General features: G+C 25.7%; 1 protein-coding gene across 4 annotated transcripts in view; it reads right to left on the bottom strand.

Annotated features, from left to right (window-relative positions):
* Nucleotides 1-4,747: 4,747 nt before the first annotated feature.
* LOC145834286 (lysine-specific demethylase 5C-like) overlaps nt 4,748-26,252 on the bottom strand; it is a 33,855-nt gene continuing 12,350 nt past the window's right edge. Inside the window, exons 17-37 of one of the 4 annotated variants that reach the window (XM_082941678.1) lie at nt 25,427-25,611; nt 23,979-24,117; nt 23,074-23,325; nt 20,158-20,313; nt 19,720-19,973; nt 19,437-19,560; nt 16,937-17,137; nt 16,611-16,723; nt 16,134-16,281; nt 15,796-15,945; nt 14,820-15,064; nt 14,574-14,635; nt 14,291-14,434; nt 12,846-12,925; nt 12,492-12,649; nt 12,193-12,310; nt 11,923-12,111; nt 7,152-7,223; nt 6,487-6,601; nt 6,041-6,161; nt 4,748-5,748 (exon numbers count right to left, since the gene is read on the bottom strand). In XM_082941678.1, the coding sequence (XP_082797804.1) occupies nt 5,730-5,748; nt 6,041-6,161; nt 6,487-6,601; nt 7,152-7,223; nt 11,923-12,111; nt 12,193-12,310; nt 12,492-12,649; nt 12,846-12,925; nt 14,291-14,434; nt 14,574-14,635; nt 14,820-15,064; nt 15,796-15,945; nt 16,134-16,281; nt 16,611-16,723; nt 16,937-17,137; nt 19,437-19,560; nt 19,720-19,973; nt 20,158-20,313; nt 23,074-23,325; nt 23,979-24,117; nt 25,427-25,611 (3,045 nt within the window). In that variant the 3' untranslated portion in view covers nt 4,748-5,729. Of the gene's footprint in view, nt 5,749-6,040; nt 6,162-6,486; nt 6,602-7,151; nt 7,224-11,922; nt 12,112-12,192; nt 12,311-12,491; nt 12,650-12,845; nt 12,926-14,290; nt 14,435-14,573; nt 14,636-14,819; nt 15,065-15,795; nt 15,946-16,133; nt 16,282-16,610; nt 16,724-16,936; nt 17,138-19,436; nt 19,561-19,719; nt 19,974-20,157; nt 20,314-23,073; nt 23,326-23,978; nt 24,118-25,426; nt 25,612-26,252 lie in introns of those variants that run through there. The other 3 variants (XM_082941676.1, XM_082941677.1, XR_014369781.1) reach the window with 3 other exon arrangements.

Here is a 26,252-nt window from a genome sequence, read left to right as displayed (position 1 = left end):
ATCCGCATTTATTTTATTTGTAAAATTATTTACTTAATACTAAAAATTGATAAGAATGAACATGCTTAATTATGATAAAAATTAAGCTACTATCATGATTGTATTGTTATATGGTGGTTAGACAAGTTAAAGTCTGTTTTAGTATAAGTTTACAAAACAAAATGACAAACATCGAATAAATTCGAACTGTCATGTACAAAAGACTGTCACATCTAGCCTGTACCTCGTCTAGGTAATGTATTTAGTAATTAGGTAAAACATAAAGATATTTAAAAGCTACCAAAGTTTTAATTTTTTAACAGTTATACGTCTAATCTGTAATTTTTCTATCAGTAAAATTGCCTTATTATAATTAAAGCTATCGATATTTTATTTAAATGTGTGCCCAGGAAAAATCACTTTTTTTAAGTTATTGTGTCTTTAAACTACTGTTTTTAAATTTTTAATTTTTCGATATCAAATATTACTTTTGTACACATTTTTATAGGTTTAAATAACAACAGTAAATTATAAACATTTAATAAATTGCACAAAATAAAGTCTCACTACATTATTCTTTTATAGAAATGTTTTATAGGTCATAATATTTTTTTATTATTACTTCAATTTTTTAAATAAATTTTAAATATACACTTTATAAAAAATAACTATCGAATTAGCTTTTATACAAAATTTTATTTTCTAGTGACCAAAAAAGTCTTTGTTCGTTTATATGCAGCAAGTTTAAGAATTTTTGCAAAACACAGGACAGTTCAAAATTTTGTTATTTTAAACTAGACAACATGTAAATAAATTGAAATTCTCTTAAAAGTTATTAGCCAGTTAAAATACTATTAACCAGTTTTTTTTTTAATAGCTCTAAAAAACAAATTTAAAGTAGCAAATTGTTGTTGATCTATAATATAGGGGGTCGGCAAACTGCGGCCCGCGGGCCGAATGCGGCCCTTGAAAGGTAAATCTGCGGCCCGCGAGCACGTTTTTTCTTTTGAATGGAATTCGGCCCGCGAAAGAAAATTTTGCGGCCCACGAGCATGTAAATGTGGCCCACTGAGCAAAATCATTTCGAAGTTTGAACTTATGTTCATCAAAAGTATCAAGAGATGCTTACACTAGCATTCCATGATCATGAAATAAACCAATAAGAGCCTAACGTTAATGTCCTTAGAGCGTTAGGTTTTTGATTTTGTTGTTAGTCACTGCATTTAAATACTTGATGTTGTTCGTTCTACATCAAAGCGTAAATAAATATAAGTTTGTGGTTTAAATTTTTCTTTTAATGTTATCCTATAAATTTTATATCAAATTATGTTTTTATCTTTGTTATAATAAATAAACTATATGTGTTATTTTATTTTTTCTTCATGTGTCTTCCAGTTTAAGTGGTCTAGGTTTTGATGCCTAGGTTCATCATATGAACAATAAACTATATGTGTTATTTTATTTTTTCTTCATGTGTCTTCCAGTTTAAGTGGTCTAGGTTTTGATGCCTAGGTTCATCATATGAACAATAAACTTTTAACCGTATAGTAAAATATATAAAAAGGCATAGTTGTTGATTAATATATTAAAATTCAAAATAAACTAGAACAACTTACTTACACTTAGAGTATTTTTTAATCTAGTTTCTAGATAAATTAACTTTATTGTCCCTGGTACGAATCTTTTATAAATAATATTATTTTATTATTTTGTTAGTTTGTTTCTAACATTAACTTTTACTGTTTAAGATTTTTAATCTTTTATTTTTTGCCTTTAATATAGGTATATTATAAAATTTTAGTTTTCAGTTTATTTTTCTGTTACAGACTTGGTAGTAGCTAAAAACTTTTAATCAGCCTGCATGCAAAATTGATTTTCTTTGCGAAAAAGTCATCGTGCCAAAATGTCGCTGTGCAAAAATTTCATCGTAAAAATGTGACGTTGTGCAACAATGCTGCCGTAAAAAACTGTCATCGTGAAAAAATGTCGCCGTGCAAAAGTGTCACCTCGTGCAAAATTGACCCTCCGTGCAATAGAGTCGCCGTGCAAAAGTGTCCCTTCGTGCAAAAGTGACCCTCCGTGCAAAAGTGTCGCCGTGCAAAAGTGTCCCCTCGTGCAATAGAGTCGCCGTGCAAAAGTGTCCCCTCGTGCAAAAGTGACGCCGTGTAAAAGTGTCCCCTCGTGCTAAAGTGACACTCGTGCAAAAGAGTCGACGTGCAAATGTGTCCCCTCGTGCAAAAGTGACCCTTCGTGCAAAAGTGACGCTCGTGCAAAAGTGACGCTCGTGCAAAAGTGACACCCACCCATTAAAAATAGATACCGTTTAGAATTGTTTAAAGAATTTGTGTTGGCGGTAGTAAAATACTTTTGTTTATTTCTTTAATGACAACAAGAAGTCCTTTTAGGAAATGTCTGAAGATTATAAAGCTGCATTAAACAAATTAGGAAATTAATCATTCTGTTAACGTGAGAGCATTGATACAACAGATATTGCTAATCTGAGAATTTTTTATTAGAGGTGTTTTTATTAATTTTGACATTTAGGAGAGTTTATAGGTTTAGTTCCAATACTATATTAACTAACCAATACTAACTTTTCTACTTCATTAAGGGCTTAATAAATTTCTATACATTTGTTAAAAATATCTAAAAAACTTTATTAAGCATTCAAGCTGACTAATGATAATTTTTATAGTTTATATTTAATTCAATGTTAATAAACTTCGATGTTTCTTTATTTTGTGAACTTTATTTCAAACACGGTTGCCAAACATACAGTCTAGTTTCAAAGAGTCAGACTCGGTCAAACCTGTTTAAGACATTAAAAAAAAAAACTCAAGTATGTGTTAAATTTTTCTTTTTAACACTTTAAATAAATATTCGAATTCTCAGAATAGTTGTTATGTAGTTTACTAATTGTAATTATGTTTTCTACATATTGTACTTTTTTATAATGATGATATATTAGTTAAGTATTAAAGCTTTGTTAAAATAATTTTTTGGCTTTTTCAATTTTTAATAAACTTAGGCTGGTTTGATATTACTTAGACATTTTTGCTTTTAAAGTAGCAGCCATGTAAAAGACTAATTAATTAGTTATAAGGTAAACTATAAAAATATTCCAGCATCTATTATTATCTAAAAATTTCATTTAGCTTATCTACAATACAAACGAAATTTATTTAAGTAATTCTTAAAATTTTAGAGAGTGCAAACTATTTAAGACGCAAACATTTTTTTTTAATTAACCTTTCAAAAATTTGAATAGATGCTTCTAATTACAAAAAATGTATAAAAGTGACCCATAAATGTTTTCCAAGATCGGTTTTTATAGAGAGTTAGGTTGTAAGTAAAAAAATTAAAATATTAAGTTTAGTTTATTAAGAATGCAAAATTTTTATTAAGACTTGTTTATATTACTTGTTATAGATTTTATTCCTATAAAAATTTATAATATAAATAGGCATTCTATGTGTAGCTACAAGTCATTTAAATTAATAAATGATTAAAAGTAAAACGTTTTCTGGTGTGACTAAAATTAAAACCAATAAATTATTCATATTTTACTAAAACTGCGGCCCGCGAAGAATTTAAAAAATTAAAATTTGGCCCGCGAGCACCAACTGCCTGCCGACTCCTGATCTATATGAAAACTGATTCTTAACATTTCGACTAGCAGCAATTAATTCTTTATGGAATTAAAAGTATTTCAGTAAATTAGATAGATGATTTTAAATTAACAAGGTTGCCACTCGATTTTTCCAGGTTTTTAAAAGTACACATTTTTGGGTCTATTTTTAGTTTTAAGTTAAGGTAAGAAAATGTGTTAATTAGTACAAAAACATTGAAAAGATACTGTAAAGTTACTCTAAATATTTTTTTTAATAAGAAAACTTGATGACGACTAATTTTTTTTTATAATGCTTGATTTTTTGAGTCAAATCGAAATTTTACTACTAAACATGTGAAAATTGTTAAAATTCCAGGTTTTTTTTAGTTATTTTTAATCAAAATTCCAGGTTTATTTTGCCTAAATTGTCAAATTCTAGGTAAAATGGCAACCCTGAATTAAGTATTCAATTTTATTCTGGTTTAAACTTTCATTCAACTAGTTTTTAGTTACTTTAATATAACTAGGCGAGGTCAACCATATATTTTTAAACTTTAATACTCCAACAGCTTTATTAAAAACTATTGATCTTCGAGGTATTTTCGAGTGCTAGTTTATTTAATTTTACCAATAAAATAATAAAACTGGCCATGATATTAAAGACCTATAGGTCTTTTCGCATAGACTTAATGAATAAAATTAAGTAAATTCTTCAAGATTACTACTACACGACATTTGACTAATAAGATATTCATGGAGATTAAGCATATTTTCACACAACGAGGCACCTAAGTTAAGCATAACTATAGAAATCTTTAACCAGAAAAATCTTTGAACTTAGTTGCAAGAAAGTTTAAAAACTTTTGTAATTGTATTTTAAGTTACTGGATAAAAAATGTATCTAAAAAAATTTGATTTATACTAGTTGTAAAATATAGGATTAAAACAAACATTTTTGCAGGACCCCTATCACAAAATTATTTATCAGATACCATCTTTCATTATCAAAAATATTATGTATAATTTAAGTGAATAACTGACAAGTAATATACATTTTTTACTTTTACGGTCAAATAAATTCTTATTTTGGTAAAAGTAGAATACTTGAAATAAACTACAATGAGTAAGAACCACCGTGTACAATGTACATTAAACTGCTATAAGTTTTAGTTTTATTTAGTATAACAAAAATATATATAAAAAGTATACATTTTTAAAAGTAAATAAAATTTCAAAAAATTTTAGTGCTATAATTCAAAACTAAGCCTAATAAGTCAAACAATATGTTATTGTATTTTTTACCTTAAAACTAAGCTACAGATGTTGTTTTCTTTAAAAACAAACCTCTTGTAACCTTATAGTACAACAATGGAATCCACTTTTAGAAACAAATCTCATATTTTTAACAAAATTAATTTTATATAATAAATAGTTGAAAATTTTCTTAAATATTTAATCCATAAAACTAAAAAAATTGTACTTAAGATATTATGCATTCAGGTATTATAGCAAAGTAACTTTACAAACTTTTTCATGGAATATACAAACTACAGTAAACTTAAAGCTCATTTTTACATGGTTATTTTATTAACATTTAAACTCCGGAACTATTCAGGTTATAAGTAAAAAAATCAAGTGTTATTAACATACTTTTATGTTTTCATAAAAAAAAACAAATTTCAAAACTATCAAATTTAAGGCAGTATCAATTTGGTCTTATTGAAAAAGTACAAACAACATATAAGATAGGAGTTAAAGTATACAACCGATTTAATTTTAAATTTCTTTCGTGCAAAGTCTAAAACTTATCAAACAATACTGTAAACTTTTATAATAAACTAAAAAAAAACTTTAACTTAGTTTTTTAATTAAACTTAAATAATCACTGAAAAAAAAACAAAAAAAAATTTTTTTTTGGTACAATTACAATAACCGAAGAAATTCGCGCACTAAAGACTATACCCAACTGATTCTATACATGCTTTAAAAAACTTCCAAATGCATTCTATTTAAATTGAGACGAAGTCCTTTAGCAAATGATGAATTATTGCAACCTTCAACATTTTTTTTTCAGTCATCTTCACCAGTACTATTAACATCAACATTGTCCATATTTGTACTTGAACAATGGTTAAATTAATTATTTAGACTCAAATAACCTATAGATATAAAAAGAAGAAGAGTTACAATTTAAACCAAGATATTACAGTATCTTAACAATTAAAAAAAAAATCTTTTATTATAACATTTGATAACATGGAACACTATGAAAGCTTTAAAATCAGTTAATTAGTTGAAAACGTATATTACTAAGAACTCCATTATTTTTAAGCTATTGTGTATGAGCTTTAAATAAAATAAGACTTATTTAAGATTTACTAACGATAAAAGCACAAAAGATAAACATAACTGTAACATAATATACTTTTTGCTTATCTTTACTTAACTCACTTGCAAGTTTCGCACATGTAAGAGTTGATATTATCAGCTTGTTTTTTCGTCAGTCCAACACAAGCGCAATGGAACCATAAACCACACTCATCACAACAAATCCATGGTATGTCCTTATCACCTACAATTATTAACTTTGACTAGTGGTGCTTGTTATACAATTAGAACGAATTTTCTAAGATGTAAGAACAATATATTAATTTGTAAACAAGTATTTTTTTAGGTATACTATCAAAATCCACCCGCGTTCAAGAACCACCCGACTTTTTCTTTTTTGTTATTTATTTATCTTATACATTTTTTGCATATTTTTTTATTTATTTTTAACTATCACTGTTACCCCTAACCCTTACCCTCGATCGGTAAGTGGTTCTCGAATTTGACTGGGTGGATTTTGAACGTGTCCCATTTTTTAGAAAATTGTCATATTTTAACTTTTTGATCACCTGAGGAGTTACGGTCCGGATGTTTGCAACTTGGTCGACCATTTCGATCTACAGCAGCGCATTGGTCGTCCTCGTCCTCACTTGATACTTGTTCTTTCACTTGTTTGATTAGTTGCTACAAATTTTACTAGATACTTATTTGTAAACAATGTAAACTATAATATTTACTTTACAACTTAACTATTTAAGAGTCTTTATTATAACAAAATAAAACTAAGGTCTTATTTTTATAAAAAGGTCATATGGCTTATTCGGTATAACTACTAATTTTACCATCAAAGGCTTATAACTCAATATTAAAACCATTAGATTTTATTCGTAAGAAATTGAATTTTTAAGTAATTAGTTTTGTACTTCAAACAATTGACCATGCGTTTTTAAAATGCGTATCAATACACGACCGTTTTAATCAATATAAAAGCTTTCAACGTAAATACAAATATTTTTTAAATAATCTTTTCTTTTAATTACCTTAATAGCTTTATTTAAATCAAAATTATTTGTCTGATACGGTTTGCTGTTAATTAAGATTTCACTGTATTAAAATTTTTTTGATTAAGTTGCTAGATTAGGTGACAAGTTTTACTTGCATGGTTTTCTAAATCATATTACATTAGTACAGTTATAAACAACTTATTAACATAGATTAGACAATAAATAATAACCGCTTTTCTTCGCTGCTTTTTCTGTTTTTTTTTCACTGACTTGATTTTAGACTTTTCCGTTTCTGCAGTAGTCTGTTTTATAAATATAATTACAATGTTTAACATTTATTATTTGGAGATTTTTGAAATGAATAGGACTTACAAAAAAAGACAAAATAAAATAATGATACTTTTCTATAAAAAAAAAATTTCTGGATAATTACTACATATTAAAAAAAAGATAAACAAATTCAATAACAAGATATATTTCGATCTGTTTTCATCAGTTGGTACAAAGCTGACATAAGATAACATTTCTTTAAATTTTATAGTAACATAGTAATCATAAAATAGTAAAGTAATAAAAGAACAAAAAGAATTAGCAAGTAAAAAACTATTTAAATTTACTTACAAATAATTAATCTTTAGTTAAATTAAACACCTTAGTTAAATGAAAACAACATATATTAAGAAGATAAAGAAACAGTAAATCAAAATCTCTTTGCAAACTTAAAATAAGTTTTCTTAATAATATACCAACGGCTTCCAGTTTATTAAATGGAAATGTTATTGTAATTTCTAATCCTGTTAAGGCCATAGGGGGGTAGGCCATGTTTTTTACAAGTTGATCTTATTTTATAGAGTTTTTACTGAGATTCAAGATGCTTTTTATCGTTTTAAAAAATTCAAATTAGTTTTTGAGATATGACCGGTCAAAGTTGGGCCGCATAATAAGTTCCTTATGGGGAGGGAAAACTAAAACAGCGAAAAAATACTTTTTGTTTAAAATCTATCTCCTCCTACAACTTTTAAGCAATCTTCTTTAAACTTCCACAGTTTAATCTTTATACAATAACCAAAAAACGTTACTTTAGACCAGGGTTTCCCAAAGTGGGCGATATCGCCCCCCTGGGGGCGATTTTAGTATTTTGGGGGGCGATAATTAGTAAGGGGGCGAAAGGGTGGGCGATAACTAGTAAGGGGGCGAAAAGGGGGCGATTTTAAAATTTTGGGTTGTCATAAGATTTTTACTATTTTTCTTGCTATTTTACTATTTTTAGCTTGCTATTAATTATTTGACCCTGAGGTAAAACTTAAACAAAAAAGTTTATTTTATTTATGAAAAAAAAAGAAAAAAAATCTAGTGCTTATGACTCCTACTTTCAAGTAAATACTATATTTTCATTTATATATTTCCATATTTAACAATTACATATATCATAGACGATTGGAATCCCTCTCACTATTTTATAACGTGACATATATGTTATTTGGGGTTATAAATTGTTTGTAAAAATCTATGTAATTTATTACTATCTATCACCTCATGATATTTCCAGTTGCTTTTTGAAAAGTCACTAAGTTAGACTAAGAAATAAAACTATACAGGGTTGCCAATTTACCTAGAAACCTGAAAAAACCTAGAATTTGACAATTTAAGCAAAAAAAAAACCAGGAAAAAATCTGGAATTTTTAACAATTTTAACATACTAAGTAGTAAAACTTAGATTTGCCACAAAAAAGCTATCATATAGATAAAAGTATGGATCCCTTCGAGGCAAATACTTTGAAGTAAACGACTTACAGGAAACCTTCTCAGACTTACAAACTGACCTTGAACTTAAAGTAAATTCTTCCAAAGAACGATATGAAAGCTTTTGGAATCAACAAAAACTAAGGCAAAAGTATCCAATAATTTTAGAGGAATTTAGATTGTTGTTTATAGCTTTTACTTCTAGCTATGTTGTTGAGAAAGCTTTCAGTTTAGTTATTAACATCTTGACTAAAAGGTCTAATCTAGATATTTATAAAGGAGGTGACTTAAGGCTATATTTTACTAATTAAGAATCAGATTAGAAAAACTTGCAAGCAGTCATATTCCTCATCCTCCACATTGTATTAGACTTCAGTAGCAGACAATATTTTATGAAAGTTTTTTAATTTTATTTGATCTTTTGAAGTATTTCTTATTTCACCTGGTTTGTATTGTATTTAAGTAGTCTTTTATAATAATAACTTTATTAAGCTATTAATTCTACAACAGGTTTGCATAATGCCTAATAAATATTGTTTACGGTAGACTTCCTCTTGAGTTCGCACTTTTTACCCAAAAAAAAGTGCAAATTTATATTTTATTAAATTTAACTAAAGTAAAGTCTATTACTAACTAAATATTAATAAAACAAAAAATATATACTAGTAAATAGCTTTATAGATTTTTTTTTATGAAATTTTGTTTTATGTTTTAATGGACTTCATGTTTATTCATAACATCATTGCATATAACATATTGAAATTTGTCATTTTGTAAAAAAAAATATGGTAATAATTTTTTGAGTTTGCACTTTTTGATTTTTTTCAAAGTGCAAACTCAAGCGGAAGTCTACTATATTTATTAAATGGTTTATGTTTTAAAGATTTTAATAATTTTATTTTGACCTGGTTAATTTTGTAGTTGATATTCGTTGTTTTACATTACACTAAAAGTTTTTATAGCATAGTGATTAATTTATTTGTTTGAAAGACCTTTATTTGACAGATTTTTGTTATCACTAGTTTAATATGTATACAACTTATATCACTATAAAACTATTATCTGATTGTAATATTTTGACAACCATCAAAGTTTTTATTTTTAAAAAGATTTTTTTGGTTTTAAAAGAGTATAAATTTGAGGTTTCTATTTGAAATGACTTCTACTTTTTCATTTAAAAGTTTCTTAAACACAATTTTATTTTCTAACTTGATTTATTATTGTTCATAAGTTTATTATAATATAAGGAGTTTTAAACTATTAATACAACTGTTTTTTGTTTTATCTTAATTCAATATATATTAGCAATTAGAATATACTTAGTTTATTTTAATACTTCAACACTAGCTTTTAGTTTTTCACTATTTTCCTCTGTTAAATTATTGTAGGCTAATAGCTAGAAAAAAAAACTTTTTAAACAGAATTAAATAAACCATCAAAAAGACTGCTACAATTACAAAACAAAATTAAAACTAGTTAAATTTTTTTTATAATTGATTACTTTCTGTTCACAGAATTAACTGTAAAACATTGGATTTTTTTTTTGAATTTAAATAAAGAAAAAAAATTGTTAGAATTAAGCTTTAGTTCCTTAAAGATTATTCCAAGTCAAATGCTATTTCATGGTATTCTACTACGAAACAAATAGTTTAAAAAGTTAAAAATTATTTTTTTAACTTTACAACTAACTTGCTTACAATATATCTTAGCATTGAAATTAGTAAATTTACTGCATTAACTGAAGCTGTTGATGAAACCACTTTTCATGTGAGATAATCAACCAGTCGGTCAAACTTCCTTTAACTAGATCAGAAATAATGTTTTAATATTTATTTCATTTAGTATAAAATAAACCGTTAATTCTTTTATATTTTTTTAATCTCTGGTATAGATATTTAAAAAAAGCCTATTTATAAAGCAATTTAAGTATTTTGTGCGGCTTATATAAGTTACTTAGTATTAACTTCTAAATGTCCAAAATTTGTTATATGAGATATTACTAAAATTTCAGGTTTAAGTTAAGATTTCAGGTGGGTAACGTACGGCTCAGATCCAGTTGCAGATCCAGTCGAATTTCGACCCGCTAAGTAAATTGAAAACTACTTGTGCAAAATAAACAAAATTTAGTTTTTTGATATTTAATATTTTGATATACGCTTTCATTTCGTTTTCAGTTCACAAAAGTATTTCCTAGATCACAATAATACTAAATCATTTTATTACAATTTTGCTCGAGTTTTTTAATTTTCTTATTTGTAATTTTTCTAAATCATGCAGCCCGCAATTACATTTTCTAACGAGTTGAAAATAGAAAATATTTTTTAGTAAATATGAATTGCTGACTATAAAAGTTGTCCACCACTGACCTAAAAGTTTCAATAGTTTCAAAAAAGATCATATTTAAACAGGATTGATTACAGATTACTCAAGGCTTTTTAATAATTAAGTATTTTAAACCACTTTACTGGGCTTCTAAGAAAATAACTGTAAATTATTTTCTCAAACTCTGTAAACTACTTTGAACACAAAAGTGCGTGCATAAGAAGTACAAGACTAAATTACATTTCGAACACAACTTTTTTTAGCTCAAAAGTTTGTACTCAAAAAAAAAACTACTTTGTAAAATCGTGGGGGGCGATTTTTTTTCAAGTTACTGAAAAGGGGGCGATTTAGTAAATGAGTTTGGGAAACCCTGCTTTAGACTTTAAAAAATTTTAAGTAAAAATACCTTTTAAAAAAAAGAAAGACTTTTTTTTTTCTTTTGTAATAATTTTTTATTTCTTGAATTTATTAAAAATCATAGTAACGTTTTTTTTTTCTTATAATGTAAGGAATATTTCCTGAAAATTTGAAGAAGATTGTTTGAAAAATGAAGGAGATATATTTTTAATGATTTTTTAAATTTCCGAGAAAATTGACCCCAAAAATTTGCGGTCCATACGTTTGTATCACAAACTTTTTATAAAATATCTCAAAAGTTAATTGATATTTTTGAACTCTATAAAAAATGGCTTGTAGTTTGTACTTAAAACTTTCAAATAAAAGCCAAAGTAATTTTTGTGAAAAAATTTGTTGAACCCCCCCCCCCCCCTATGGCCTTAAATCTACTTAAATTATTACTACTTGCACACGTTGGGTTATCTACTATTTTTTTGAAATGGACATTTATTTATTGAATTTAGGTGTCCTGTTTTTTACTATATAATACTTTATTAAACTCTGTATCCTAAACACTAATAAACTTTATAAAAAAAAAACCATGGTTTGTGTTTTGTTTTTCTTCTTTTTTTTAGTTGAACGGCTTTTTTCGTTGAAAGCCTCTGCGCTTTTTCTTTTCTTTTTTTTGTCAGTTTTTGACAAAGCAGCCTTGCTTGACAAGATAGCAACTGAGCTTACTTCTGACGAAGCCATTTCAGATGTTGATTGGGTAAAAGAATTAAATGTTCCCTAAACAAAATTTAAAATATTTTGTTAAGATATAAGTCAATAATTTTTTGAATTAAGTTATCATTGAAAAGCAAAATCAACCTGAGAACATTGAGGACTTTCATCTTCAACTTCCACAAGGCTTTCATCGGACAAATCTTCCTCAAACTCCATTTTTGTATCACCTTTATCGGATAATTCAGACATTGAATCATCATTACTAAAAATTTATCATCAAATTAAAAACAAATATTAAAAAGTTAAAAATACTTTATTTTAATTTCATAAATAAAAATTTAAAACTTAAGTTATCCTTAAAATTATCCATTTTATCTTAATGACCTTACAAACATACTCAGCGTAAGCTTAAATGAAATTCTGAAAAACAACTTTATACCAACTTGGAATTTTTTCTGATGACTTTTTTAGATGGTTGTTTTCCTTGAAGTAGTATGTACCAAAGCAAGTTCTTTTCTCCAATGGATACTTCTATTAAGTTGCCTTCAAACAAAAATTCTTCAAGTTCAGCTCTTGTGCTTACATCCAACTGAGCTTCAACCTTTAAAAAAATACATTTAAATACATTAAAACTCAGAAAAAAAACTTAATTTAACTATTATGTAAAACATTTTAGTTTTTATATATTATATCTATCATTGAGTTGTTCAAACTAATAACAAATTATTTTTTAAGGAGCTAGTAATTGCTAACTTTTGACCATTAAGTTTCTTACTTCATTTATACAAATAACTTACTTTATTTTGACAGGGTTCTTCTTTTATTTCAACTTTTGGTGACTTTTTGATATCTCCGTTGCCTAAATGAATTTGTGATTCTATAAATTAGACATAAATTTAAAGTCTAAAAAATAGTTTTCATTTTAAAAACAAACCCACAAACAATCATCAAAGTAACCTGACATGCACCTAGACATTTTTCAAAAGAACTTTAGAGTTCAAAGTTTATTTTTTCCTTATAGTTTTAGGTAATATCTGATATATGTTACAAAATATTGTTTAAAAAGTTTTAATTTATTTAAAGTGTGTTAAAAGGTCGCCTTAAAAAGTCAGCATAATTGAATAAAAGTAACTACATTAAAATAGACTGAGTTAATATATTTAAACAACTAAAAAAGTATCAAGATCCAAAAAATTAACAAATTTACTGTTCAGTCTTGAATAGATAAAGAAGATAATAGTAACAAAATGTCTTAACATACCGAATAAAAACATAATTTAAAATTTTGTTTCTTTGAATGTAAAAATAGTTTAAAATTTCAGGTTTTTTAGTGATTCTTGTTCGGAATACCAGTTTTTTTTTGTCTAAATTGTCAAACTCCAGGTTTTTTAGTAACCCTGTATATAAATATAAAAGACATTAAAATATGTCAAGTGAGCGGCTTACAAGAATATTTTTCATAAAAATCTTAAATGTATTTAAAAACTGACAATGATGAGACAAGCTTTACCTTTAAGTTGATTTGACTAAATACATTGAAAACTGTTTTTATTTTAACCTCGGGGATTTTCAAACTAACATTTCTGTCTTGTTATCATTTTTGACTAATAATTTGTAGGAACTTTTTATGTTTATAAATCTTTTTAGTAAGTTGTATTGTCGGAAGGATTTGTTTTATGCATGCTTGTATATAAATGTTTTGTTGTATTTAAATACCACTTGCAATTAACAAGAACATATTTTTCATTTTGAAAAATTGTAAAAAAGCTTTTCAGATCTGATCTCTGCTTCTTTTTCAAAAGTTAAATGAAATATTAAAAATTTTTGAATATTGATATATAGTTTGGAATCAATGCTCATCGAAAAAGAAACACCAAAACTAAATACGTAAGTTTCTGGAAATGAAAAGATAGCCCTACTAAAAAATATTCTAATTCAATTATTTTTATTAATTTTTGTTTTACTAGCATGTGTTTTATTACTTTGTTATACTATACTCGCGGCAGGTTACTATATACATACAACACTGTAATTGTTATTGATATTTTATAATAAAAAATTATAAACTGTGAAATATATAAAACTTTCAAATTAATGAAAAAGTAAAAACAATAGTTGTAATTATTACATTTTGATAGTATGCATTTTGTGCAAACAATTTAAAGACATATGAAATAGTTACACTAAAAATATATTGTGTCAAAAAAAAAAAGTTATGTTACATATTTAACACAATAAAAACCTTTAGTAAAATTAGGTGAAATCTTTTCATGACACTCCAGATCCAGAGAGCTTGTTTTATGCATGCTTGTAGACGGGGAGATTTGGTTCATACTTAACAAAGCCTCTGCAGCTTCTATTTGATCTCCATTCTCTTTAATATTATCTAAACAGAATATTAAATTTCAAGCAAGATAATAAAATAGTTATAATTTTTTTTAGATTTATAGTTACAAAGTAGTGTTACAAAATAGCTTGATAAACAATTACTATACTTAACTAAAATGTATAGGTAATAAACTAACTATTCAGAAAACTATCTGGTATTAAATATGGTTGCAACGATCCGAGACCTTTTTGCTTGCAGCTGCATAAAATGAACTAAATAAGTTAGATTACAAGGTAATATTAAATTTATGGTATTTAACAGTTTTACAAGTGTAATAACTATAAATTAAACTTTATTTAATAAAACAAATAAATAGTTTATAAAACTGCTACCTTTTTATAAATGTTATGTAATTATTCATAAAACCTTATTAAAAATAAACCTATACTTAAAAGTTGAAGTTCTAGCGTACTCTTGAAATTTTTGATTTTTCTGAAGGTAACGGATGACTTTTGTCTTCCACCGGACGGCTCTTTCTACGAGAAACTGTAAAGCCTCGCCCTCTTTCACTCTAACATTTAAGTTCTGTAGCTTGAGAAGAAGTTTGAGAATTTGTGTAAGGCCAGGTCTCTTTGTTCGCTGACACATAGGACACAAATAAGTGAACTCCAATGAACTTATCCCATTCTAACAAAAGACATTTAATATAACACAATACCAGAAACAAATAATTTCTAAAACATAACAAATTGATTTTTAATACAATACTTTCACAACAATGAATAAAACTAAATGCTAAATAACATGAATGAAAATCAGGATTGATGTAATGTTTAAGCTTACTTACCCTGGGTTCAGCAACAATCAATCTAGTTAATCTATATTACACTGTTAGTTGTCTGATTAAACTATAAAACTTAAACAGGGTTGTCAAACTTTTTTCTTAAATTCTTCCAGGTAAAAAAAAAACATTTTTTTAGTTAATTTTTAGTATGAAATTTAATTAAAGGTAAAAACAACATCGTAAAGATATTTTAAAGCTACATTAAGTGTGTTTTTTATTAAAAAATTAAATGATACAAAAAAAAAATTAAATTATATATTTTTGGTACCTCGTCAAAATTTCATCATTTTACAAAAATTGCTTTTACAGGTTTTTTACATATTTTTGTTCGGAATTCCAGGGTTTTCGTTTTTTTTTTGCTAAATAGTCAAACTCCAAGACTCGAGACTTTTTGGCAACCCTGCTTATAGCACTTAAAGCTTATTTATCTAGGTGGGCACAAACTATGTCTATCAACGATTAAAATTATTCAAAAATCTACAAACGATCTAAAATTTAATCAAAATAAAAACTTCCTTAAGAAAACTCATTCACTACATATAGTTTCATGCTTTAAAACTTATATGCTACCAACTTTAAATGGTGATTTGTAGAAATTAAATTTGGAAAGATCAGACTTTATGCATACATGATGAAACCACTCATGACAGCTTTCACATTGAATCATTTCTCCTTTTGTATCTTTCTTGCAAATACAGAACTGTGACTCCTGTCCTGATTCGTCCTGAATTAATTTAGTTTAGTTAGTACTAATAAAAAGCTCGTTTGGAAAAAAAGAAACATTTAAGCATGTTATATTAACAAGCCTGATGTAAATTAACTTTTTCAAACATGTATATAACTACTATACGTTATAAATCAATTTATATTTATATTTTGTACAACCAAACAAAAAACAAAAACTTCACAAACATTTGATTCAACGCTACTTTTAGTAGCGTTGGATCTATCATCATTTTTCCATCTCTTCTGCTTTATTACTTCAATTTCTTTCTTTTCAGCCATCTCCCAAAATACTCTGAAGTCATCAGCTGGACGTTCCTCGCTATTTGTGTCCAAACTATCAAGAAATAATATATCAAATCATTTTGATTTTTTCAAAAAACTATTCAAATCAGTTGTACTCGCTATATTGAATTTTGTTATTTCACATTATTGTGATCACAAAGTGTTTAAAAACAAACTAAATATACTAACACAAAGATTTCTTCTTCAATAGTTGTTTTTTATTATCATATTATTCATCTTAAACTAATTTGAAATCATTTTGAAAAATAGTTTTTGTCATTTTACTGAATAATGCTTGTGACTAAATAAATTTTACTTTTTTTAATATCCTTAATAAAATGTACATCATTTTTTAGGCTTTATTTACTGTTTTAAACCAACTTTTTTTGTAATTTTATTTTTGCAATTGAATCAAGTTCAGCAAGTCCGGATGAAGATAAATGCTTATTTCTTAAATGAAAAATGTCATCATCTGAAAATTTAGGCCACAAAGCCTGAAAAAAAAATATGTTATAACTAACTAAATAAATCGTTACTTGATTTTGTTTTTAAGTAAAATATTGTATAAATGATAAAAGTTTTGTTTATCCTACAATTTTTTTTCTGAGAATTAAAAAATATATTTATTTTTTTTACAAGTGCAAAGAAGTTAGTTCACTTATACGAAAGTATATTAAAAAAAAATTGAAACAAAGCAAAACTCTCACAGATAGAAGATCGAGGTTGTTAGATCTTGTTGGCACCATAAAATTGTCTTGCGCTTCTCGCAGCCATTCACATGCTTTCTCAGACATTTCCTTGAAAATATCTAAAGAGTCAAGGGAGAAGGGAATGGTTTGTGCTTCGTGTATTAGTTGTTCAACTTGATGTTTGTACGGGTAATAATGACCGTTTAATGCTTGCTTAGCCTGTTTATTTAAAGAGATGAGGATTTTAACTATTTTCTAAACAAAAATAAGTTGTAAACAGACTTTTTTTTTGGTATAACTTGAATTATGTTATTTAGTTCTTATAGTTACATTCAATATTTTTCTTAAACTACTATTATTAATAAAAAATCTTATGTTTAAAATACATGCTAGTACTTATAATCGCTTTTCGATTAGGCGTTTAATAGGTTTATAAAATTAAGTAAACTATGTAATTGCAGTAAGTTAGTTGTTATCAAAACTAGAAGATTTAAACAGATTTGAGACTTGTACACTATAACTCACTAAGAGTTCTACAGCTGTTTTTGTCTAGTGAACTTTTTAAAAATAAGAAAATTATGTAATATTGAGTAAAAAGATAATAGGAAAATAATCTTAATGTATTTTATTATATTACATATCATATCTCAAAATAAGCTCATTATAGTATATACTATATATTATACTTATAGTATATACTGTTAGCATGATTATAATAACAATTATTTTCAACTAATTGTAATTAGTTAAAAGCAGCATGTCACGAAAAAGCTAAAAGGTTTATTTTTAATGACGACGTTAAGCCAAAAGGTGAACAAACATCTATCAATGAACACCTTAAAAACCCTAGTTGTGCTGAGAACTACCTGCACAGTAGGTTCGAAATTCTACCCAGAGCGAGAAACTCTTACTATTTCTTATTTCTAGAATCTATGTTTATTAAAACTTGCGAGCCGAAAATTTGCAAACAACGAGACTTTTACTATTTAAAACTTTATAAACAGCGTGTATTCAGTATTATTGTTGTTTTTTTTTGTCGTATTTTGTAATGTACTTTTTTTTATAATTTAGTTTCAAGTAAAATTTCTACTATTTTAAATATTTGTTTTAACAATTTTGTCTTATAACTTCAAATCAGCAAAGTATAACTTAACTCTAGTTTAAACCTTTTAAACAGACTTTTATACTTTGTGACGTAACTATTTTCAGCTAGACATTTCAAAATCATTGTATATAACTAAATTTACACTATATTATCAGTTTTGAGCAAGATTATTATGAAATTAATTATTTAACTTTTTTCAAATTAGTTACTTATGTTTAATTTTTTAGCTAAAACCAGTACCAAAACCAAACTATTTTTAAAAAGTGAATAAATAAAGTGAATGTTTGATGATATAACAACTTTAATACTTACAGGATTGCCAAAAGGTTTTGATAAACTTTCTCCATGTTTTTTAAACTACACATTTTGAGGTCTATTTTTAGTTTAAAGGTAAGTTTAAGGTAAAAAAACTGTGTTAAATAGTATTAAAACATTGAAAAGATACTGTAAAGCTTTTTTAAATGTGTTTTTTAATAAAAATATTTTTGATGATAACAAAAAGGTTTTTACCTATATGATACATTTTTGTTTCAAATTAAAATTTTACTACTTAACATGTAAGAATTGCTAAAAATTTTAGGTTTTTCATTCTTTTTTTTTCAAAATTTCTCAAATTCCAGGTTTTTTAGCCTAAATTGTCAAATTCTAGGTTTTTCCAGGTATGAGGTTTTTCGGCAACCCTGTATTTAAGTATTTAAAGCAATTTAAAACTTTTATATCATTACATACATAGCAACTTAAGTTTTACTTTAAATTAAATAATTTATAATAAATTTTAATTAAAAATTTTGATGTATGAAAGAAGCATAATTCTTATTGATATTATTTATCATTATTCTATCTTTACTGTAGAAAAGTTTTTACTTGATAAGACCACTCAAAAAACACTAGTGTAAAATAAAACCTTTGAAAATACCTGCATAAACTATGTTATTTAATTTTCATAACGGTTTGGATAGTAGTTTTAGTAGATATAATTAATAACATATGAAGTGATTAATTAATATATATTTATTAATCAGTAGATATATTTGAAAACAGAAAATTCAAAAATTGTTTCGTAAAATGTTTTAAGACCAACTTAAAATATTTAAATTAGAAAAAAAAGGAGAGTAAATAAAGTGAAGAAGTTATAAAAAGGTACAGACTTCTATTATTGTGCGTACGTGACAAAATCACAATGTTGTTTTCTCCTTTGACAAGTGGTAAATACATAACTAGCATACAATTGTCATATATTTTGACTTACTACTAGTTTAAGTTTATTTGTAATTTAATTTAACAAAATTTTGGACTGCTTGGTATATTTGTTATAAAATTTATTGGATTGTAATTCAAGAAGTTACATAGATTAAGAACTAACATAATTAGTTGGTAGAAATCAACAACTAATTTATCAATTTAATAACAAACTTTGATTTCCCAGCCATTAGCACGCTTGACCATTAATTTTAGTTGTTCGTAATATTTGAGTTCACATGGAATTTCTTGAGACTTGTTTAATAAACGTTGTGCTTCGTTTAAAGAACAATCGAGCCTTTAAGTTTGTATTTATAAGTTGATGATCAAAAATAGTATACGTTTTAAAACAGTAAGAAACTTTTTTATTATTATGTATTGTTAGAAAACATTTTAAAAGCACATAATATCATTTAATCTTAATTAACTGCATTCTAGGTAAACATTTAAAATGCACCGTTTATGAAGAATTTTGAAGCATGAATTTTCCCAGCCCCTAGCCAAATCAACAATTCTTTGAAGTTCCTGTAACGAGTGTTCAACAGCCAAGTGATTCGGTGCATTTTCTCCTTCTTTAATCAGTAATTCTAACTCATCAGCGCTGCACAACTTTATAACATTTTCGTGATTTTTCTCAATATCAGGACGATCAAATATGGAGAAACCCATCTTTTTGCGTACTTTGTCTAACCATTTAGATGTTTGAAGCGCCTATAAAAAATTGTTAGATTATTGTTAAGTTAATTTTTTAATAGCAAATAAATATTATAAACGAAGTCACAGTAAAGAAGTGCAAACTTACTAATAACTTCAGCTAGAAAAACTAAAACAATATACTCATGCAAAGCAAAAACTATCAAGTAGTATAACAACATAATTAGATTTAATTAGAAACCTTCTCAAGTTTTGAAGTATGTGGAATAATGACATCTTTAAATTCTTTCATTCTTTCAATTAACTCTTGAGTTTCTTTAGTTTTTGGTTCATTTCTTTTCAACGCATCTTTTACATCTGAATCAAACCTTTTCACTTTGGCAATCATTTCTTCTACCTTGTGAAGAAAAAACATTAATTAAAACGCTAGTATCATTGTAGTCTTAAATAAATCAAATTTCTTTTATATTTTCAAATATTTTACCAATATGTACTTCGCTGCTACTAATTATAATATGTTAATGCGAACATAAAAGTATTAAATAACAATGAAGAATTTTTAAAAATAAAATGTAGCAAGATACTTTTGAGTGGTTCAAATTTTGTTGTGCAAAATGGAAATTTAGAAAATATATAAATATAATATACACCAAAAGTTGATTTAAAGAACTATCAAGACTAAAACCTTAACTCCAACCAAAGCCAAAAATGTTTGAAAAAATATGAGAATTTTCAAACTCCGAGGAATATTATGAATCAAAGAGTTTTAATAAATGTACTATTACGTTTTCTTATAAATTTGTTTTACAAACGGTTTTCTGTTCTAGGGATTTTTATAACAAATGCTCTGTTTAATTAACTAAAAATATCAAAAAAATAAAAGACCGTAGAAAATATAATACAACGACTTGGATGTAAAAATGCAAGCTTTTTATTAAATTTTAAGTAATAGTAATTTGTCAATAATCAATAAAAAATTACAAAAAATATTTATAGTTATTTCAAGAGTGGCTAAACGCTTTATGTTAATTTTTAAGGGTTTAAGTGTAATTTTTTCTTCCCTATATAATGTATGTTCAAATTTTTCATATCGTAAACTTAAAAGAAAAAAACTGTGGTCTATTACATTCTTTTAAATAAGCCTAGAAATATTATGTGATAGTTATAGTCATTAAAGTACAAAAACATTACTACATTTTGTTTTAAGGATGTTACTTTAATGAAGGAAAAATTACTTAAGTTTTCTTTTTGTTCAAATTCTAATATTAAAACAACTTTTTGCAATACTTCATCAAAGAATTATTATATATAAGTTAAAAAATTAAAATGTTACGGTATTGTTTTACGCATTAGATTAGACATCTACTTAATTTCTATAAAATGAAAAAACTAAAATACATAGTACAACTGTAATGTCAGGAAATATTATGTTAAAAATCCTAGGTACTCTCTTGACTTGAGAAAATATAATTACAATTATTGGTATTAGATCATATAAGATGTAACTAAAAAATAAAAAATTTAAAAAATATCAGTACAACGAAATAATTAGTACATATTAAGTTTAAAATAGTAGCTACATACATCTTACAGACTTTTAAAAGACATTAGATTCTTTACTTCTATTTTTCACTGTTTTTTTACTTATAAATAAATACCTACTGTACTTACTATTTTATAATAATTTGATTTCAAAACTTTTGTATCTGCATAAAATGAAGGTAACAATTAGATAAGTTGCGGCCCGTGAGCATGTTTTTATTTTAAATGGGATGTGGCCTAAAGGTAAAACATGTGGCCCGCTTTTTTTTTCTTTCAAATTTTTCCCTAAACCAATCTCCTTCAATCTAATCTTTACTACTTCATTAAGAATGGTTACTAACTTAGACTAAAATCTAGCTAATTTAGTTTCAGTTAATTAAAAACATATAAAAATATTGCAAGTCTAGCGCAATCTACTTATATTTTAGGCTTCTATATACTTATACTTTATTTAAACACATATATTTATTATATAATTCATTAAGAACATATATATAACATACATTTGTAAAAGCGTAAAAAATAAAAATTATAACACTAAAAATTTATAAAAATCTATATTCCGAACTGAGTATCAGCATATTCGTTTGTTATTATTATTAATCTAATAATAGTTATTAAAAACAACTACATTTAACCATTGATTGATGAAATAATGAATATTTAAACTTTTGGAAAATGACATAAGTTAGAATTTAATAAGTTTAAATCTAAACTGTTTGTCATAAATTAAAACTTTAGCACACTACTTATAATTAAAAATTATATACTAAGAAGAGCTAGTCGCAAGGTGATAAACTTTTCCTAATAATTGAAATAAAGACTATGAAACTAATAATATTTCTTGGTATTACATAAATTAAATTTAAAATATTAAAAACCCGGTTAACTCAATAACATTTATATTTTAATAAAAGACTAACTTGAGTTCATGAAAAACAAAATATAACCACAGGGTTGCCAAATTTCTTTTGGCAAATTTTCTCGAGGTTTTCAAAATTTCCTCCAGGTTTTAAAAAGTACACATTTTTGGGTCTATTTTTAGTTTACAAGTAAGTTTAAGGTAAAAAACTTTATTAAGTTGTATAAAAACATTTAAAAGATACTTTAAAGCTACTTTAAATGTTTTTTTTAATTAAAAAAACGTAATGACAAAAATTTTTACCCATATAACGTATTTTTAATGTCAAATCGAAATTTTACTACTGAACATGTTGAAATTGTCATAAAATCCAGGTTTTTTTTTTGCCTAAATTTTCAAATTCCAGGTTTCCAGGTTTTTTGGCAATCCTGTAACCAGCCTAAGTGTGTGACAACCCTTATACTTCATTAATTTGTTTTTCAATAATTGTTGTTTAGAGTTTCCGTCAAATTTCAAATATAACGTTTTAAATTTAATGAAAAATTGAATATGTTAGCAAAGAAGAAAAAAACTTATACAGAAATTTTAAATTTGCAGGAAAATGAACTATTAAAAAAATCAGTTTATACTTTGCTTTTCGTAAACTTGAATAAAAACTTCAAAGTTTGATCAAAACTTTATACTCGATAAAAAGTGATTAACATTTAAGCTAGTCACTAAGTCAAAATAAATATTTCAATGTAGCTATCTTACTTTAGGTGTGAGATTTGTTTGTGTCCGTAAATTCTCTACTTGACTTTTAAAGGCTAGCAAATCCTGAACAGTTAAACGATTAGACACAGGAATATGTCTTGTCCTAGTTGCACTTGATTTTGGTGACCATGCTCGATCAAGAGATAAGGCAACTTTTGAACACAAAGATGCCTCTTGTATGATGTCCTTCAAACTTTGCAATCTGTCACCGACACCTTTGAACCGCTCTTTTTCACACTCTCTGACAGCATCCTAAACCAAATATAAAGAGTATTAATAATTATGAATAATAAATTAGTTTCATACTTCCAGACCTTAGTAATTTGAGTGTTTGATTATATTTCTGTTTATAAGACAAAATTACAACAAAATACTGCTTTGTACTTATTTGGCTTTTGAAATTTATTCTTATGTGAGTTTGTTAGTTCAACATTTACAATTAAATAAAAATTCAATTAGTTTCAAAAAAAATAAAAATGTACGGATAAAGAACATTGTTTTTAATCAAAATACTTGAAATACAACATAATTTGAATGTAACTTTAAATGTTTAAAACACATACTTCTTAAAACTTTATTTTTTTACTTTTGTTTAACTTGAGTAAAGTTTAACTTTAGATTATATAAAAGAAAAACTACGGGAATAAAATAGAGTGACATTTGAAAGAGGAATGACTATTTAGAATAAATACATTTAACAACTTATGTACTAAAATAACAGAAACTTACAAAAATTAAGAAGAAAATTTAGTGAAACTGTTTCTTGTTTTTATTAAGAATAATTAGTGATAGTTTTAAAATAACTTGATTTTTTTACGATTATAAATACAAATAAGTACTCTAAATAAATTATATTTTGAAACAGTATTTATAACATTTTTAAACTATTTTTTACTACTTTTAACCTGTACTTGTTGCAGTAAACACTTGGGCTGGGTCCGATCAACTATTTTTGCAACTTTTTTACACCATGTTTCAAAGCATTCAGTTCGCTCTTTTAAGCCAGAAATTATTGCTGGAAACTCATGCATTTCATAACGATATCTGTATTATAAGTAAAACTTTAAGTAATTTGATCTATATTATCGATGTGGTATTAAAAACTTTATTCAACTTTAACTAATATATTAGTATGATGAGTTTTGTAAGTAAATAAAATTCCTTTTAACTAATATAAGTAGCTCTATTCTTATAAAGCTATTGTAAAATTCATAGAAAAAAATTTTACGTAACATTTTTATAGGCCTGATTTTTTTAATCTTTAAAAATGCTATATACTTATTATAGTAGACCAAAAAATTATTAATTCCAAATTAAGTATGTTATGTTAGCATTATGCATGTTTTTATAAAAGTTTTTTTGTAGCTTCTGTTTCAAAAATTAAAAATTTACAAAAGCCCTTAAGCCAAACTCAAAATTTTAATAAATAAAGTTCACATACATTTTAAATTTTCGATAGCTACGTCATAATTCATAAAATCGCATCATACGAGGTTTTTAAAGCTTTTTTGAAAAACTTTTCCAGATTTGATTTTGTACTAGGTTTTTCAAAATACAAGTTTGTTAGTCCATTTTTAGTATAAAATTAAGTTTAAGGTAAAATCTGTATTAAATAGTATAAAGATATTGATTAAATACTGTAATGCTACATTAAATGTATTTAAAAATATTTTAAAAATACAACATTTTTTGTATTTGATATATTTTTTGTATCTAATCTAAATTTCAGGTTTTTTCAGATTTTTTTTCCTAAATTGTCAAATTCCATGTATTTCCAGGTTTCTTGGCAACCCTTATTATAATAATTTTAAGCTTTACACACCTAAGCAGCTGAACATTACTAATGAAATCGTTTTATTTCTAAAACTTTCAAAAAAAACAATAACTATTACTTTATGGTATATTATTTAAACTTTTTCTAGATACTAATTACAAAACTGCAACTTAATTAAAATTCAAATTTGCAAAACAACACAAAAGCTAAGCTTGTAACACACATTTAGAATTTTACTTATTTTCAGTTACATAACTCTTAATCTTAAAACAAACAATTTAAATTGATTAGTCTAAACCTAAGATATCCATGTTTACCAAGAATTAATCTATCTTATACCCCTAGTTTTCTTATGTTACAATTTCACCGCTACGAAAACAGTAATTTAACTTTACCTTAAAATAATAAGTTTATCTGCAATATATCAACTAGTTACTTAAGTAAAATCAATTTCAAGACTTTCAAATATAGTTTTTCAGAATTTTAGTTTAAGCACTCATGAGCTCTTTAAGCGAAACATTGTTTGCGTAATAACATTTAGAAAAAAAAACAGTGTAGTTTTATTTATTTTAAACCAACTTCATTATCCAGTTTTTAGGATCACACTCGTCACACAGCTTATCAATGTGATGAAGACAGACCAGCTTTTTAGGTGTACAGTTACAAGTAAGTGCTGATAGAAATAAGGTGGTGTTACAATGTGAACATTGCCTCTCATCGTCAGGAATAGTCTCAAAAGCTGACATTTCGGTTTTATAAACACCCTGTTTAAATATCACAATTAAGTTGTAATCAATGTTTTTAAAAAAGATCATTTTTATGTTAAAGAATTGAGATTAAAAGTAATAAAGAATTTTATGTGCCATCTTAAAAGTACAGTCCATATAAAACATTGATTATAAATGTCAAGGTTGCCACTTTTTTAGCCTGCATGACTAAAAACTAGCTTGAATCACTATAAAAAGCCTGAGTCAGTCTGATTAAATGCCTATAAAAAAATTACGTATCTGGCACAAAAAAGACCTAAGCCTTTAAGATATATTTTAGACAGGGTTGCCAAATGTTTTTCGAAAATTTTCTCCAGGTTTTTAAAAGTCCATATTTTTGGGTCTATTTTTAGTTTAAAGTTAAGTTTCGATAAGAAATTGTGTTAAATAGTGAAAAGGTACTGTAAAGCTACTTAAAATGTGTATTTTATTTAAAAAAAATTTGATGATGACAAAAATTGTTTATCTATATGATAGATTTTTTGTGTCAAATCTAAATTCTACTACTTAACATGTTAAAAATTCCAGGTTTTTTCAGTTTTTTTTTTCAAAATTTTTCAAATTGCAGGTTTTTTAGCCTAAATTGTCAAATTCTAGGTTTTCCGGGTTTCCAGATTTTTTGGCAACACTGTTTAGAA

This window comes from Thalia democratica, chromosome 4, assembly GCF_965202585.1.
Source record: "Thalia democratica chromosome 4, ktThaDemo2.hap1.1, whole genome shotgun sequence".
Taxonomy (NCBI): Eukaryota; Metazoa; Chordata; class Thaliacea; order Salpida; family Salpidae; genus Thalia; species Thalia democratica.
Note: the sequence above shows the minus strand (reverse complement) of the source record. Positions and strands in the feature narration are given on the sequence as shown.